Source organism: Homarus americanus, unplaced genomic scaffold (assembly GCF_018991925.1).
Source record: "Homarus americanus isolate GMGI-L3 unplaced genomic scaffold, GMGI_Hamer_2.0 scaffold24694, whole genome shotgun sequence".
NCBI lineage: Eukaryota > Metazoa > Arthropoda > Malacostraca > Decapoda > Nephropidae > Homarus > Homarus americanus.
In genome coordinates, this window is record NW_024732780.1 from 9,608,117 (window position 1) to 9,626,886 (window position 18,770).

The window sequence follows — 18,770 nt, forward strand, 5'->3', positions numbered from 1 at the left end:
TCTTTTTCTGGACAGTCTCTCGCTGTGTGATCTTCATATTTGTAACAGGAAAAGCAAGTTTGCAGACTGATGAATGTTTCCTTCTTTATTTGATGAGGTGTTACTGACATGTTAAATATTAGAAAGCCCTGTTGTAAAACTTTTTCAGCCATTGAAACTTCTTTGAAGGTAATCTTGAAAACATGAGTGTAGTCTTTTATCTTGATGACTTCCTCGATCTTCATCCAACTGTTTTGGCATTCCAGTTCATCTTTCAGATCTTCAGATGTCTTCCTCCCGATCTCTTGGTCGACTTGACGAACGAAAACTGATCTTTTTGCTTTTTGATTTGGTGGCATGACAACAACAAGTCCTTCATTGTAAAATACATCTCTGGCTTCTTTTGAAAGGATTTTGTCTGAGTCAAAGTCATCTTTAAAGATTACTTTGAAACCTTCGTTGGTGCTAAATATTCTTGTTAGTGGGACTTGCAATTTGTTGTAAGTGATTTCTGCCACTTTTCCTCTTCCAATAGAGTGTCCCTTATCTCTATGTTTTATTCTAATGCATGTAGTCATCTTCCTTGATTACATCCCAATCCTACCTATAACACAGGGCTCCTGCCTGGGAGCAGTGACCCCGCCCCACTCAGGATGGAATGGAGAAAGGAAACTCACGATGTGCTCTCTGTATACATGTTGTATTGGGTGTACAATGCAGCTTGGTGCTGGGAAGGCAGCATGGTTACAAGCATGCTGTAGAGAGAGCTGGTTGGTGAGGGTGCTCAGAGAAGGACAGCTTGTGGGTCGCCATGCTCGCCGGCGGGAGAGAGGACCGCCAGGCAGGCGGAGGAGGAGGGAGGGGCGCCAGGCAGCGGCGGAGGAGGTGTAGGTGTTGCTGGCTGCTTGGTGTAGGTAGAAGAGAGACAGGTCACCACGAGGTCAGGTCTTAAATAGCGGGGGGTAGGCGTGGCTTAGTAGTTGACCCCCGCTCCGTGATGTATGGCGGCGCTGGTTGACCCAGACCACGAGGCATACACTGGGGAATTGGTGGGGTCGACTACTCAGCGGCAAACAGCGTTTGTAGGGGAGAAATCCACTACAATACTCCCCCTACCTTCAAGGCGGTGTAGGAGACTTGTTGCCTGCAGGGTTGCATAGCACATGTGAGGCAGAATGGGCGGTGCATGCCTCATGTGAGACAACGGCGATGGCGTGGATGAGCCGGTCGCTGGATACAACTGTCTATATACACACTATCTGTGGGAGAAGAGAGGGTGAAAAAGGGTGTGCGGAGGCGATGAATGTTGTGCTTCCCTCACGGCAGGTGCAGAGTCGTCATATGCGCCTGCTGGGATGTGTGGGCCTGGGTCAGGAGCAGGGGCTGCGTCAGCAGAAGCGGATGATGGCTCGTGACAGCAGCTGGGTCCACGACAGCAGCAGGGTGCATGACATTAGCAGGAAGTACCTGAGGGAGAAAAGAGGGGTGTGGGTCCGCACTCAGGAACAGAGGCCGCGTCAGGGGCGGCAGGGGTTACTGCTGGGCCGGGGTCGGCGTCTGAGGCAGGACGGGTGTGCTGGGGTCGGAAGAAGAGCGGCTGTCTGCTTAGAGTAGCAGAGCTGCTCTAGGGTGTCTAACCTGCGGTGTAGAGACAGTAGTTGTAGAGCCGATGAGAGCTGCTTCTGTGTGGATAAGCCAGTCTTCCATGTTGCTTGAAGACTGGGAGCGTGATCAGCTTCTCCTCCATCCTGTGTGAGTGCGAATCTCCGGGGGTCACCATTGTGGGGTTCAGGATGTTTGGTTCACACTCAGGATGGAATGGAGAAAGGAAACTCACAATGTGCTCTCTGTATACATGTTGTATTGGATGTACAATGCAGCTTGGTGCTGGGAAGGCAGCATGGTTACAAGCGTGATGTAGAGAGAGCTGGTTGGTGAGGACGCTCAGAGAAGAACAGCTTGTGGGTCGCCAAGCTCGCCGGCGGGAGAGAGGACCGCCAGGCAGGCGGAGGAGGAGCAGGGAAGGCCGCCAGGCAGCGGCGGAGGAGGAGGAGGTGTTGCTGGCTGGTTGGTGTAGGTAGAAGAGAGACAGGTCACCACGAGGTCAGGTTGTAGTGGAATTCTCCCCTACAAACGCTGTTTGTCGCTGCCTAGCCGACCCCACCAATTCCCCAGTGTATGCCTCGTGGTCTAGGTCAACCAGCGCCGCCATACACCACGGAGCGGGGGTCAACTGCTAAGCCACGCCTACCCCCGCTATTTAAGACCTGACCTCGTGGTGATCTGTCTCTCCTTCTACCTACACCAACCAGCCAGCAACACCTCCTCCTCCGCCGCTGCCCGGCGGGCCTCGCTCCTCCGCCTGCCTGGCGGTCCTCTCTCCCGCTGGCGAGCATGGCGACCCACAAGCTGTCCTTCTCTGAGCGTCCTCACCAACCAGCTCTCTCTACATCACGCTTGTAACCATGCTGCCTTCCCAGCACCAAGCTGCATTGTACATCCAATACAACATGTATACAGAGAGCACATTGTGAGTTTCCTTTCTCCATTCCATCCTGAGTGTGAACCAAACAATTTCATACCCCACAAGGTCTTAAATAGCGGGGGGTAGGCGTGGCTTAGTAGTTGACCCTCGCTTCGTGATGTATGGCGGCCCTGGTTGACCCAGACCACGAGGCATACACTGGGGAATTGGTGGGGTCGACTAGGCAGCGACAAACAGCGTTTGTAGGGGAGAAATCCACTACAAGCACCCTCACCAACCAGCTCTCTCTACATCACGCTTGTAACCATGCTGCCTTCCCAGCACCAAGCTGCATTGTGTATCCAATACAACATGTATACAGAGAGCACATTGTGAGTTTCCTTTCTCCATCCCATCCTGAGTGTGAACCAAACATCCCAAAAACCCCACACAATCATAAAAATCTGCACTTTAAATTTATCCTATGTAGTATTTAGTGTTTCTTTCCTATATCTGTATTGAATTGCGATGATAGTATCTGCATATAGCCACTAAACTAAAGATCAACAATAAGTCATAAAGTGATAAATAACTGACCCCCCGCCCGAACGGCTGGTATGCCGAAAGGTGGTGTAATGGCAAATACATAATGCAGAGCCTCCAGCGACCAGGCATAAGAAAGAACTTTAATTTGTTACGTCACGTTATCCAGTGTCGTCTGCTGACAAATAGCGAATGGCAAATATCCTAAAATATTTTGGCGTAACTTATGAACCTTTACAATCAACAGTGATCAGATAAATAAATATAATTGTTGATTTCTAATAATATAAGGTAAATTTGATCCCTGAATGGATTAAAAAAACTTGTAAGATAAGGAATAAAGTTAGAGAAAAGGCAGTATATGGTAATTACCGATCCATCTTGAGCAGCAGACTCTGGCGCCTGGGACTCAGTGGTGGTATCATGGCGGAAGACGGTGCATTGTACGACTTCTGCGGCTCACCACTTTGGGTTAGTTCTGTTATTCTCACTTAACTTTACAAAGTAGAATTTATCTACATATCTATATCCTCATGGAGCATATGTTGAGAAGACAGTGTAATATTTTCAGGTTAGATTTATCTCATTTCAGAATTTTACATGTTGATTATTTTGCTAGTCATTTCTACAGAGGATATTATATGATTGTAGAGAAAATCTGCCAGTGACTCCATCCTACTGTCACACATGACTTAGGTAGAGTAACATTGTTGAAGGTCATAGCATTGAAATGATACACATCCCCTTGGACCTGCTTGTTTGATGTGATGCGGGTGTTTACCTGGTAGTACATATAATTAAAATACATACCCCCGGTAATTTAAAAAAATATATTAGCTATTATGTAAGCTACTGTATATGTAACTATATTCCAAAGTTGGGTAATGCATAATGCCTTTTAAACCTACATTTAATCCTTGGAAATTACCGGTGCACTGACTTATACCCGCAAACTGGACCATTGGAGTCATGAGTTGAGGTGAAGAAGATTATTAGGGGTTTGAAGGAAAAGTGGTGAAACTGAAATACAATAGGAGTAGAAAGAGTCTGGGCTCAACCATATCTTTTCATCTTATATATTGGGTTTTATTTGATTTGCTCCCAATGATTCTCAGACCATTCTTATATATTAGCACATATACAGTAGTAGTATTGGTTTATTTATTATGCTTCTTCGCTTTTTTTTTTTGTGGTAGAGTAAGTGAGCCTTCCCAGGTCCTTCTGGTGCTGGGAATGGAAGTCAGATTTATATTTTTTTTCTTCTAATGTGTTAGTTAAGTGTTAGTTGTGTTGGTCTAAAGGTACACTGTGTGGAGAGGCCTGCTGGGTTATTAGTGGAGCTGGTAGGTCACTCCCATCAAATTCGACTACATGTATCAGCGTTTGATGAACATTTTTGCTGCTGTCAGATAATATGCCACTTTTAGTTGACTGTGGAAAAACTTGTATTTTTTGCCATCGGGTAGTATATAACTTTTACCTGTCTACAGTCATTATCGTTTTTCTTTTTCAATTATCTTTATGTTGTTGACATTGATAGATGGTGTTGTAATCACTATAGTGCCTCTAGAGGTAGTGTGAGCTGAGAAATGGCAGGGGTACACTCAGGGCCAACCTTAGGAGGTGCGGGGCCCAATTGGGAGCAATTGGTCCAATTGGGTTAAGGCTGGCCCTGGGTACACCAATCTGAGAGTGGCTCCATATTAATTCACAATTAGTTACAGTTTTACTTTGAAGTCTCAGGTGTATGATTTTAGCAGGAATCGAGTGTTATAAATTTGGAATATATTTCTGGTGACTAGTACAGTAATGGCACAGCCGGAAGAATTTATAATACAGTACCGTATGTAGTGGTAGTAGCCAATAATGTTAAGTAATGTAATACTCTTCTATATTTCTATATTTCAGGATACAAATCATACATGGAATTCCGAGACCCCAGAGTTCACGCCATGCTTTGAGCGGACAGTGCTGGTGTGGGTGCCGTGTGGTTTTCTTTGGGTGTTTGCGCCATTGGAAACACATTATGTCCTCCGCAGTGTGGACCGACTAGTGCCGTGGACCTGGCTCAGCATCTCTAAGCTAGTGAGTGAAGCAATTCTACAATGAATGTTTTAAGTTTGATATTTTATTCTTTTATCATACTTAACATTCCGCACTCCCTTAGGGAATTCTCCTCCTAGGGGATGGCCATGATAGAAGAACCTGAGGTTGTCCTTTCTTTACATACTGTACTGTATTTAATATACCTTCTCTGTTCCTCTTCTCTCTTCTTTATATAAATCAGCAAATAAATATTACCTGATTTTGGTCATGGTTGAGAACTTGGTCATGAGAGGTCATGGGCAAAGGGAAAAGTAGTTTACATGATCTTTGAGATACACATTTACACCTAATATGAATCTAAACATTAGGATAAGGCTTGGGTATAATTTCTGGTATGAAATTTTATTTTTAGAAATAGAAAACGCTATTATAAGTACTGTACTTAAGGTGAGGGTAAGTTAGGCAAAGGTTGGTTGGGTTAGTTAGTTAGTTTTCAATATTTAGAAGGCTTAAGTTGGTGGTGTACAGTACAAGTAATCACATATGGCTCCAGGAGCTACAATTTTGCCCTCAAATTTTTTTGAAATTTTTAAAGTATTGAAATATCTTACATTTTCATACCTTTAAGTATGCTACTAGGTAGAGAAATGGGTAAAAATTAAGTCTAAAAATATTACATGTTCTGTATATAATTTATTATGAAATTTGAGGAAATATGCTTCAGTTTAAGCTTGATAAAAAAAGTGATAAAGATTAGAAAAAAATCATTGTTGGGTCTTCTGAAGTCTGAAAACCAGTCAAGTAAGACAAACACTATGAACAGTTGAGAGAGAACTAGCTTTGAGGACATCCTGTTTACTCATGTTCAGTATTTATAACTGTTGATGCTTAGTTGGTCTTAGGTTTCAGGAGAACCCACAATGCCTATGTTATTTTAATGATTTCTTGTATTGTTGTGAAATGAGACTCTTTAACAGTGTTACTAGTTGGTTAGGAATTAGGGAAAGAACAGTTAACCCATAGGGATGTTAGATGGCTTTGAATTATGGTTCTTACAACTCTTTACTACCGGGTACTTTATTTTTAGGTTAAGTTAAAAGTTTTCATATTTCGTTTTAAATATTTTTTATGGATAATATGATTATAGAGTTTACTACTATATCTTGTTTTATATTTACAGGTTGGGTCTGCACTTCTGTTAATGCTTCAACTTATAGACTTTTTTTATGCAGTACATAAATGGAGAATCGGAGAGGATGTATATTGTGTTCATTTTCTTACTCCGTTGGTGATCTTTGTCTCAATAGTAAGTTTAGAATTTATTTATTTTTTGTCTGTGTGTAATTCAATGCAGTACAGTATACTAATTGAAAGTTTATGTGTTATTACGTTTCCTCTGTCATAGATCATTGCCGTGTTGTGTGGTCTAACACTTTACATAGTAGACGTGTCTTTTTTGTGTACCTGTACTACTATACAGTACAGGTAACTCGCGTTTGATTTAAGCGTTTTAGGAATGACGCAATTGTTCAATTAATAGCAAAACCTATTTACGCGCACCAAATTTTGAAATACAGTGGTCCCTCGGTTAACGAGCACAATTCGTTCCAAAAGGTTGCTCATTAACCGAAAAATTCGTTAACCGAAACCATTGTTTCAATGGGTTTTTGGGTAATTGGTTCCAGCTCACCGAAAATTACATACAAACTAAAAATAAATGCAGTAAAGTACACTTACTTTGAGGTGTGCATGTAGAAGACTCCTGGTTGATGATGATGATGATGGGAATTAGAATGGGGGTGAAGACAAGGGAGAAGAGAAGGCATTGGGGTGGAAGAGAAGTCACCCCATGCCGCCATTTCAGCCATAAAATTTTAGTTCACTTGATGTAATTCAAGATTATTTTCTTTAAATCAACACTGCACTGCGCTATATATTATCAATATGTAAAATATATTTCAAAATTACCAATAATTTGACTGGAAACACAAAAAATAAGCGTTTATTTTGAAGAGTCTCAAACAAGATGTTCCTTCCTCTGAACTGGCAAACAAACTGACGCCAAGCTTGGTGTGTTGAGTGGCTGTTTGGCGCACAAAAAACTAGTTTCCTGTACTTCAATTATGTTCAATAATTGTTAAAATTACTAAAAAATTTAATATAAAACTTTTAAAATTATTGAATAGTACAACCTTCTTGATATTTACTAAAATGGTAAGGAATTTAAGCCCTAAAACCGATTACTGTATTGGCGGACTAATACTGCAGCTGGTGGGCAGCCAAATGCAGGCGAAAACATGCTGGGAAAAATCCGTAAGGAATTTGTTAACCGAGGGTTTGCTCGTTAACCGAAGTGAAGAATCTTATGGAAGGTAATTCGTTAACCGAGGGATCTATGTAACGCGCTCAAGACAGTTTAAATTTGCCGCGCGTATTAGCCTGGTTGCCTAGCAGTGGAGTTGCATGTGATGCCTGGTGAGGTGCTTGTAAGTTATTACTATAAAGTCGCAGTCATATCAACATCAACGATTTTAATATTATTGTTAATAATAATAATTATTATAATATTATAATAATAAAAATTATGACTAATAATGATGAAGATAATGATGATAATGAAGTATTCTGTACAACAACTGTGACGACGTCCAGCAAGCTTCCCTCGTATCGCTTTCTCAGTTCACACCTGCACTACCTTTTCGCTGTACTCTCATTTGCCGCTTAAAGCTATAAAGGCACGAAAAACAATCGCAATGGACGTGAAATTAAATGTGATCATCCGCCTTCAGAGATGAGAGCGTGTTTCTGAGGTTGGCCGCGTGATTGGTTTAAGTGAGAGCACTGTTCGTACTCTGTCTGGTATATGATAGTTCCCCTAACCTGTACCATGTACGTGTCGTATTCTTATGGGAAAATTGGCTTTAATTTCCGCGTTTTTTAATTAAGCGGTGGTTTTCAAGAACGTAAACCCCGAGTAAAACGAGAGGTGGGTGTATTTGAAATGTTTGCCACATGATTTGAACTGATTTTGTATGTAAAGGAGATACAGTATATATATTGTGTGGTAATCAGTGTGGAAAGAGTTGCAATTCTCTGGTGAAGCAACCAAAGCAATATGTTGTGTGGAAGTTATTAAGTTATGGTGAGGTGACAAGTTGTATGCATGCTTTTGGAAAGTTGTAAATCAGGTTGTGTGCATGCTGTTGTAAGTAAGCTTTTAATCTTTGCTAGAGTCGGACTTGTACACTGTGACTTCATAGATGAAACAATTTGCTGTAAGATACAAATTATCATTATCTTCAGAATTTTGCTCTTTGGATATCTGTGAAATACATTTGAGATTTTTTGTGAATGTATTGTACACCAGACGCCTTCTTAGATTAATATGCAGGGTACAGTACTGTATATATTTTTGTCACTACCCAAGAAAGGTTTATTCACCTTCACTATTACATTTACAGAGGCTGGTCAGGGTTTATGCAGTGTGGTAGCGTTGTGTTTGCTTACATTCGACAGTAGAAAATTCGCAATAGTAAACATACTATGGAATCAAATTGAAACAATATTAAAACAAATATATCAAAGATAATGATTTGTGGAATGTTTATATGACGAGCCCCTGTAAACACACTAGTGAAGGGGACTGTGCATGTAACACGTAATACAGTACCCTCTTAAGACAGTACAGTACTGCATTGTTTTTTAGTTAATTTCTTATTGTTTTGTGATAATGAGCAGTTAATCTTATTAAGCTGGAAGTTAATATAGTGTGAAGGAATACGTTAGCAGTGATTGTGTTGCTGCAGCATGATAATGACTGAAGGATCTTTTAAGGTGGATGGTATATTACTTGCTCATTTGTGAAAGAGGATGAAATATTGAGTCCAGTAATTTCTTTGTGTTCTCAATTTCCAGTCAGTGCAATAAATATAGATTTTATAGCAATGCCACTTTCTTGTTTGGTACAGTTTCTTCAAGCATCATGGGTGTTAATAGAGAAGAAAAGAGGTTTCCAGAGCTCCGGCTATCTCTTTATCTTCTGGTTGCTGCTGGTGATATGTGGCATTCCCGAGTATGGCAGTTATTTCGTCAGTATCCAAGACCAGGTAATCTTCCACATTTTTCAGTTTTGTGTCTAAAAATTTACACCAAACAAAACCACTAGTAGATTGTGAACCGTTGTTCCCATTACTTTTACATTTGACACAATTTTTTATATAATTGGCTTGGGTAACTCCATCTGTGAACCCCTGGTCTCTAACAGCTGGCAGAAAATTTTATCGGTGGCTTCATCTGAATATGCCTCTGATGTTCTCCATTCCCCTCATACCCACAAGAAACCTTTCCTGTTGAAACTCTTCAACATTCTCTTGCCAAGATGCTGTCATATTTCTCTTTATTGAAAAGTCTTCACCAAATGTTTAGGTAAAAGAACCAAAGAGGATTTGAAGGTGTTTTATAGTGGAAGTCATTAATGGTAAATTGAAGACGTGTGTACTTTGTCATTATCTAAATTGGGTTAATAATTTTTTTTTATTACAGTGGTCCCTCGGTTAACTAACACAAATCATTCCAGAAGTTCGTTCGTTAACCGAAAATTTCATTAACCAAATCCATTGTTTCAATGGTATATTGGTTAATTGGTTCCAGCTCACCGAAAAGTACATACAAAGTAAAAAAAACTGCAGTAAAGTACACTTACTTTGAGGTGTGTATGTAGAAGGTTCCTGGTTGATGATGATGATGGGAATTAGAAGTGGGGTGGAGAAGGGAGAAGAGAAGGAAGTGGGGATGGAGAGGAATCACCTTTCAGTGGACCCATGCTTGATGCAGTCATTTCACTAATAAAATTTTAAGTTCACTAGGTATAATTCAAGATTATTTTCTTTAAATCAACACTGCACTGCGCTATATATTATCAATATGTTAACTTAAGTTCAGAGTGACCAATAATTTCAATGAAAAATTAAAAAATATTCAAGACACCAAAATAATAGATGCTCTCTCCACTGTTTTCAAAGTCTCAACTGACGCCTTGTGACCGACTCACGCATCTGATGGGCGCACAGCAAACTAGTTCCCTGTACTGCCTATATTATCAATATGTTAAATAAATGTTAAAATGACTAATAATTTTAATATAAAACATGCAAAAATATTAAATAGCACAACTTTATTGATATTTACTCCATTGGAAACGAATGTAAACATAGAACAGATTACTGAATTGGCAGACCATTCCATCAGCTGATGCTCTCAACAAAACGTGATTTTCGTAAGGATTTCGTGAATCGAATTTTTTTTTGTTAACCGAATTGGAGATTCTTGTGGAAGGTAATTCGTTAACCGAACTGTTCGGTAACCGAGGGACCACTGTATATAAGTAAATGTTTGTTGTATGAATAATTTAAAGTGGCTCAGATTTGGTGGAGTCTGCCAATTTGGATACCTTCAATTCATTCCTGTTATCCATCAACCTTTTCAGTCTGCACTAAAGTACTGTATTCATAATTATGCAATTAATATTACAACCTAAAAATCTATTTCATGATGGCCATTCCAATTATATTACTTATCTTTTTACTTTTGTTTAATTTGTGTTTTGCCCTCATATGCTTGAGCTAAAACAGGCACACTATACCTCATAAAAAAATAAATAAAATACTTTTGTCAGTCTGTATGTACAAGGTTTTTAGATGATATAAATTGGTGTGGGTCATGTCTTATGAATAGCATTTCTACGTAACATTGTGCAATTGTGTGTCTTTTCATCATGACCTTTTTAATCATAATTTATTAATATTTGATACCCATAATGCATTATAATATCATCATCCCCACAATTTTTTGGTAATTTTACACTCTTGCATGGGTTCTCATACATATCGGTAAATTTCCAGGGTATCTAGGCCAGGAATATGAGTATGATAATTGTATAGGTATGAAAATCAAATTATAGTGTGCCTGTTTAAATGAGAACATTAATTATCTTCTTTTATTGTGTGGGGTAGAATTATCACTACTTTATTTGTATTGCAGTGGACTGAAACAGAGTCCTTAACATTTGGAACCTACATGGTATACTTCCCACTGATTGTGCTGATGCTTATTTTCAACTGCTTTGGTGATGCTACCCCATTGCATCTTGACTACCCAAAAGGAGAGGTAAATTGATATGTTTTTATTAGATTAGTATGATAAGCTGTCTAATGAATGATATCTTTGGGGGGGGATGTTAAGGAGAAAAGTAATAAGTAAAAATTTCATTGCTGCTCTAGATTTTAACAAGACTGTACCTGTTTATTCATATGTGTGGATGGGGATTTGTTTTATATTATATTGTTTTTAGTATTATTCTTTATTCACCTAATTAGTGTTGAGTGGGGTAAATCAAGCTACTCCTGGATGTGAGGTGAATAGGGCCACACCTGGACATGGGGTGATTTTCAGGGCTTCCCCCTCTATCGTATGCTGTTAAGCTAAATGCAGTATCACTGAAAAAAAAATTAGTAGTTGATACTATGGATATGAGAAAGGTGTAAAAATAGCATACAGCAGTTTTGAATTGTGTTTTGTTGTTACTACAATAATTGTAAAGTGTGAACACTAATGTTGGTGGGGTAAAAGTTTCCTCTCCCTTTCTCAGTGTACAGTGCTGTTAACTTCTTGTATCATGGCTCAGTGGAACAATTGTGTTTATTCTCACAAGATTCAGAAAGATTGTTTTTGACCACAAACAGTGATCCAAAATGAGGTCAAGAAGATTCATTTATAGAATATTACTGTTGATAATGCTGTAGCATCAAGAATTTAATTCATTCTATATTTTTGAAGCCATGGTCAATACAAAGTGTCCATATTCATTATATTTTTTTATACGAAATGGAGTGAAGCAGGCAACCTGTGTAAAGATCAGGGTCTGTTCTGTTACTACTTGAGCACTGAAGGATTAAAAAAAATAAATAAAAAGTGTATCTGTAATAAGAAGTGAATGGTAGGAGAGGGGGTGGGGGATGAAGGAGAGAGAAGGGTGGTACTGTATAAAGGTGAGGAGAGAAGAACACCAAGGAAGCAGATGGGTGCGTGAATGATTATTAAACAGACAGCAAAGCAGAAAACATTGTGGTCCAATTGTCCCAATAAATCTTATTTGATGAGTCTGGCCCACCTAAATTTACCTAGAACTCGGTAAATATAACAGTAACATGCAGGTTCATAATTTTTTATTATCAGAGCACTCTACATGGTCTGATTCACCCCACTTGAATACAGTATTCAGGTTTAGTTAACATACTTTTGCTAAAGTACTTCATTAACCAATTATTGTAATTCATTATTCAGTCATTATTTTTGCTATACACAGTACTGAATTGTAGATAGGATGGCTATAAGATATCATTTCAGAATTCTTTTTTTGTTGTATATTTTTATTTTTTGTGTGTGGTCATTTGGTGTGCTTTGAGTGATACGTATTCTGATTTAATTTATGAAAGAATTAATGAAGACACAAATTATAAAGTGTAGGTAAATCATGAAAATGTACAATAAAGTAATGAGTGTACAAATAAGTTGAATTAAGATTTGATGTCATTGTTCAGATCTTGGAGGTGGTTTAAGATTTCAGGTATTTGGGAGTGAGAATGGTGCAGTATTGTAAGGTGAAAATAGTGGAAGGGCTAAAAAGAATAGAGAGGCCAAAGGAGATATATTAGGGATAGGGCAGCCTGGAGACTCTTCTCTGATGGCCACCCTGTCAGGGGAGAGTTATCTGCAGCAGTTAGGAATTGCAGGGAAGCTAAGAAAAGATGCCTAATTGTTTCTTTAGAATATTCTTTTGACTTGAGTGTATCTTTCTATCTCCCTATACAGTTTTCTTACTGTAATTACTGCATTGTCTAGATGATTAAAATTCTGCTGTTTTGGTTTAAAAGAGACCCTGTCCTGAGAATGGGGCATCCTTCCTTTGCCGGATAACCTACTCCTGGTTGGATGGGTTGTTTTGGAAAGGCTACAAAAACCCTATAAAAGAGACACACCTTTGGGATTTATCTTATGAAAATGCTTCGCGCACTGTAGTTACAGTATGGGATAAAAACTGGAGGAAAACTACTGCAAAAGCCTACAAGTAAGTACAGTGCATGTGACTTATTTTTTTTTTTATTTTGATTAATTACTCAGTAATACTTTGATTCTACCATGATGAATCAATTAATAATGATCATGATGCTTAAAATTTGTGGTTGTCTGAAATCAGTGTACTGAACTGTGATGTGTGTAAGCGAGACAGTGATATACAGCAAGAATCCAGACACAGCAACTTCATTGTTTTTAGAACTGGTCATGGAATGAGGAGATTAAATGGAGTGAGGAATGAGGAGGAGAGAATACAAGAATGCAAGCACATGTGTGATATACTATACATATTGAAGGGAAATCTTGTTGTAGAAAGGTATAGACTCTGAACACTTGGACAATCTGAAACTCATCATGTAACCAGTTCCTTTGTTTGGCTGTCTGAATTTGCTGTCGGATCAAGATGGGAGTCTTTGGGTTTGTTACTGATTGTTTACTACCATATCTCATGGGTCATGGCCGGTAACTGTTATATATATATATATATATATATATATATATATATATATATATATATATATATATATATATATATATATATATATATATATATATATATATATATATATATATATATATATATATATATATATATATATATATATATATTTACTTTGTCTACTTTGAAAAAGACATCTTAGATTAATGATAAAATCAGTGTGTAGGAACCCATGGAATATGGTGTGAGCAATTCTGTCTGAAGAATGTACAGTGTTTTAGAGCAGATGGTGATGAACTAAATTTGATAAAAATTAAAGATAGTGCAGGTGTATTGATACTTTTCTTTTCTATTGAAATTTACTCAGAGATACTGAATAAGAAAATTCTTTATATTACCCTTTCTAACCCACTTGCTCTCAGGAAATTTTGGGACAATTTTGGGTAAGTATGGTTGACACAGCAAGCTTGTCTAAAACAGGCAATAAAAAGCATCTGAATATTGGAAGCTTGCCAGAATTACTGTACCGTATGCTTATTTGTTCCATACCCTTGTAGTCATATTTTCCTTGCTTGAGCTGCTTGTACCATAGATTATGGAAAGTCTGAGCTAAGCGCATGAATACAATTATATTTCATCTTTAGAAACCAATGATTATAAATTCTGCAAATTTATTTTTTCATTCTATTGCAAGATTACTGATGAGTTATCCCCAGTACTGTATACCTTTTTATATTATTGTAAATCCAAGGGTGACATTATCTCCTGTCTTATGTAATTATATTATTGAATGGTCAGTTTTCAGTCTGTAAAAATGTAATTATGTAATTGTTTCTATGCAACTGTTAGTCATTGTAAGTGATTTTGTTGTTTGACAGTAGAATATGTGCTTTGTAAATGAATGGTCCTGGCTAAAGTGAAAGAGTGGTTTCCTTTTTGGTAAACTAATCCTTACACACAGTACACTTACTGATGGAATAGGACCCTGTCAAAGGAGATCTGGCAACCTTCTAGCTTCCAATTTTTATTTATTTTTTACAGATTATAAGTGCAGTAAAAGATCAGGCAAGTGTCATTGCCAAACCAGTTCACTGAGGTGTTACTTTGCCAGATACTTAAGTCGAGTAAAGCAGGATGATATGAAATGATGGAGGCTACATGTTTTGCTGTCTTGGTTGACTCTAGGCATGTCCATAGTACTTTTATTCTAATTTAAGGCCATTGAAGATAATTTTTTAAAGTGTTAGCTAGAGATTTGGGCCATGTTTTCTTGAAGATCTCTACACATTTAGCATATGTTTCAACTATTCTTTCTTAATACCACTTAATAGGAGATCAATATGAGTAGTGTAATGTGCATCTTTGTCATAGCTCTCCCCTGCTGGTCCTGGAGGGGGGGGATAGGATAATGCATGTTTTTATTCTCTGCATTTTGGATTTCTGTATAATTTGTTAAGTGTGTGTGTGGAGTCATCACAAGCTACAGTATTAGTGAGATCAATTACTAGTACCGTATATAAACTGTTTCAGCATCAATGGACTTGGTTGTAATACAGCAAGGGACTTACCGGCACTAAATGACAACCTTGTTTTATCTGCAAGAGGCTAGAGCTAGACTTGGTAGTAATTTTGTGTGTTATTTATATCTTAATGAAGCCAAGATGGTGTGTTTACTGAAGCATGAGTTGATTGTGTCATAAGGAATCCAAGATCGGGAGTTACTGTAGTGTTTCATTGTAGCATAATGAGTTCAAGGTTGGTAGTCATTCACAGAACTGTTACTTTTCTCATCCAGCTCTTTAGTTATATCTGCTCTTACATCTCTGTCCAGAATAGTAGTCAAAAAGTTTGTCACAACTTTATCCAGGTACAGTACTGTATGTCAATTCATTGTTTTTTATGTATTTTTTTATCTAGTAATATTTTCATTTTGTGTTTTTAGGGTAAAATTTCTCATGGGATGTATCATGTTTTTAATGCCAGCAAATAAAACTGCCAGTATTGAGCTAGAGTGCATTAATCAATCAACAGGAAGGGCGAGTCTCACACATCAGCCACCTGTACCAACAATGCTACCCATGTAGAAATCACGGGTACTGCAGGCAACAAGGAGCACTACTTGTCCATCTTGCCCACCATGGTGCGCATGTTTGCACCATCTTTCCTCATGGGTGCTTTTCTCAAGCTCATCCATGATTGCTTGCAGTTCATAAGTCCACAGATTCTCAGGTAAGTTCTACAGGAAAGTGTTAATTTATCTGTTTATGTCTTATCAATTCATCCTTCTATGCTGTTTTGATCTGTATAATCTATCTATTTTTCTTTTCTCCTATTTTTATGGGATGGATCAAGTAATGCAGAAGCCTTATTGATCTGCCTTCTGTCTCCTTTCTTTCTTAAGAAACAGGAAGATGGTAGGGAGAGTTGGTGTAGGAAAATTGTCAGAAGCAGCATTAAAAGGCCAAAACAGTAAGCAGGAACACACACACACACACACACTTACATTTCTCATTATATTCAACTTGTGTATACTGTATACTGCCTGCAGCAAAAAAGTAAATCCTTCATCTCCAACTTTGATAATGCTTCTCATCAGTATATTGCATAATAAGTTGAGTCATTACAGTTTTACATATTGATGCTCCATTTTACATTATCTATGATCATTTTAATGAAAAACTGGCTTACTACAGTGCTGTATGCACAAAAACAGTCTTTAAAACTTTTTAAACCTTGTTATATACTTAGGAAATGAAGGATATATATGCAGAAGAATGAAAATGAAATTATAAATCATTTAATAAACATTTGTTCAGCTGTAGTGTAGCATTAAGTGAGCTTGAGCTGCTAGGGAGGAGGTGGGGGTGTTGGAGGGCAGACTGCCACTATTGGTGATTAATATGCATTTCCACGGTGATAAAGGCACTTGAGAGCCTTACTGAGGTGTGGGTAGAACAAGCAGGTTTACTAGGATATGTGATTCTCTTGATGAATGCTAAAATAGACACTTAATTTAGAAAATGGCTACGCTCATATGGGGAAATCACAGTATAAGGGTTAAGTTGGTTTACCTCTAGTCTGACCATCTATTCATCAGTATATCTCTTGCCTCTCTGTGTGCTTTTATAAATCTGTTTTACCAATTTCTCATCCATATCTGTCTAATCTTATTTTCTAATACTGAACCACTGTTTAAACCAACAGCACTTGTTCAGGCTAGAGGCTATCTGTGTAACATGTGGCAAATATTTCAGCAATACAGATGTTGGGTACTACCTTATATCTTGTTTTGTGGCATTTATTTGTATTTAAAGCTGTAGCAAATAAAAGAAAGATGTGGATTTTTTTCTTTTTTTTTCAGTTTGTTGATAAACTTTTCTGAAAGTGATGGGGAAGAACCTATGTGGCATGGATACTTTTATGCTGTGATAATGCTGGCATGTGCCCAGTTACAATCCTTTATACTTAGTCAATATTTCATGAGGATGATGTTAGTGGGCCTTCGGGTACGTACAGGAGTTGTCTCGGCAGTTTATCGAAAGGTGAGAAACTTAGCAAGTTGTTATATGTAAGACATGCTGCTCTTTCTTTCTGTTTTAGCATTTATAAGGACTTTAACCCATGTAGTCTTACACTTGAGACCAGAGTCCTACACACATATGAGATATGGACTGATGCTTCCCACCCTATTTCAAATATCCTGAAGTGGCCTTGAGCTGCCAAATGATGCCATATGTCACCAATAGTAATAATTCACCCCAAGAATATTGACAGCTGCTAAGTTACCCAACAAATACTATTGAGGAAGGACGATCATCAGAATGTGTATCTGGCAGCATTGAGAGTGATACCAATGCATCTGGTAGATAAGAATGTGTGGCAATAGAGGCAGTAATAGATGTAATTTTGATGGAAAGTAGTGATATTGAGGAGTGTGATAATCATGATGAAATTTAGCTTCAGTATATACAGTACACAGCCTGTCAGCAGGAAGATGCCAGGAAGACATAGTAGCTCTATATTTGTTTTGTTTTTGCTGTTTATGGCTTTTAAAATTATGTTCAATTGATTTGTAATTTTTTTTTTTTTACCACAAATAGACCAAACTTAGGACTGAAAGGATAAATAATACCAGTACCTGTTTAATTTTTTGTTTGAAGTGGATATAATACTCGAAGAATAACACATTATTATATTGACTCCTTTCCCACTTTTCTGTGTATGGATCGTCTTCCTCTGTTTTATGATTATTTTCTACACTTGCAGGAGTTAGCTGTGTTTACCTAATGGCAGCCCTCCAAGCTGCATCGTCTTTGTAACTGATATCTCTATTAAAGTGATTGTAATATACAATAAAGAAATGAACAGTAGTATGTTACTAATATTTTGCTTTTTTCAGGCCATGAAAATCTCCAATTCTGCTCGGAAAGAGTCGACAGTTGGGGAAATAGTAAACTTGATGTCAGTTGACGCTCAGCGATTCATGGACCTTACTACTTATGTGAACATGATCTGGTCTGCACCATTACAGATTGCCATAGCTCTCTACTTCCTTTGGGACCTTTTGGGTGAGGCAAGAGATATTTTGGGTGTTGTGTTGAAGAATCTTTTTATTGACTAACCGTGATTGCACAACTTATTCACATGTAATTTTTCCTCTAGTAGTCTTTACACACATTTCACTGCCTCTTATACTAATCAGCAAACTTCTTACCTTCTTTTGTACACCGTAATGGCTCATGTAGAATCTCCTCAGAACTGTACAGTCTTGGCACCCATCTGGGTGATCTTTTTATTATTGTCTAATGCTCTCTTTCTTATCTTCTGTCTCTGTCTAGTATTTTAATGTACCTCACAATATTTTGTTTTTATTCAAAGTTGATAATCCTCAGGGTATTTGCTAAATGTTTAAGCCTAAGACCAAAAACTGATTTGATGGGGGTGGGTTAAAGGGGCCTTTGTTTTACCTACTGGAAATCATAAGGTAAACGAGAAAATTTTCAGTGACTAGAATATGGAAAGCAGTACCGGTTACAAATTAACAGAATTCAAGGTAATGTTTTTCAAATAAACAAAGATTATTTTTCAGGAATAATTTGAATTTGCTTAAATGCCAATTGTAATTTTCATTTTGGCTAGCAGATTCAAAATGAAATCCCCAATAAT

The 18,770-nt window shown here is 37.9% G+C and overlaps 1 protein-coding gene across 3 annotated transcripts in view; it reads left to right on the top strand.

Annotated features, from left to right (window-relative positions):
* Positions 1 to 3,381: 3,381 nt before the first annotated feature.
* Positions 3,382 to 18,770, top strand: part of LOC121869088 (multidrug resistance-associated protein 1-like) — a 55,242-nt gene continuing 39,853 nt past the window's right edge. For 2 of the 3 annotated variants that reach the window (XM_042370236.1, XM_042370238.1), the window contains exons 1-10: positions 3,382 to 3,457; positions 4,895 to 5,071; positions 6,213 to 6,338; positions 9,001 to 9,138; positions 11,072 to 11,197; positions 12,964 to 13,157; positions 14,027 to 14,047; positions 15,636 to 15,833; positions 16,966 to 17,146; positions 18,004 to 18,172. In XM_042370236.1, the coding sequence (XP_042226170.1) occupies positions 3,410 to 3,457; positions 4,895 to 5,071; positions 6,213 to 6,338; positions 9,001 to 9,138; positions 11,072 to 11,197; positions 12,964 to 13,157; positions 14,027 to 14,047; positions 15,636 to 15,833; positions 16,966 to 17,146; positions 18,004 to 18,172 (1,378 nt within the window). In that variant the 5' untranslated portion in view covers positions 3,382 to 3,409. The remainder of the gene's footprint in view (positions 3,458 to 4,894; positions 5,072 to 6,212; positions 6,339 to 9,000; positions 9,139 to 11,071; positions 11,198 to 12,963; positions 13,158 to 14,026; positions 14,048 to 15,635; positions 15,834 to 16,965; positions 17,147 to 18,003; positions 18,173 to 18,770) is intronic. The other variant, XM_042370239.1, reaches the window with a different exon arrangement.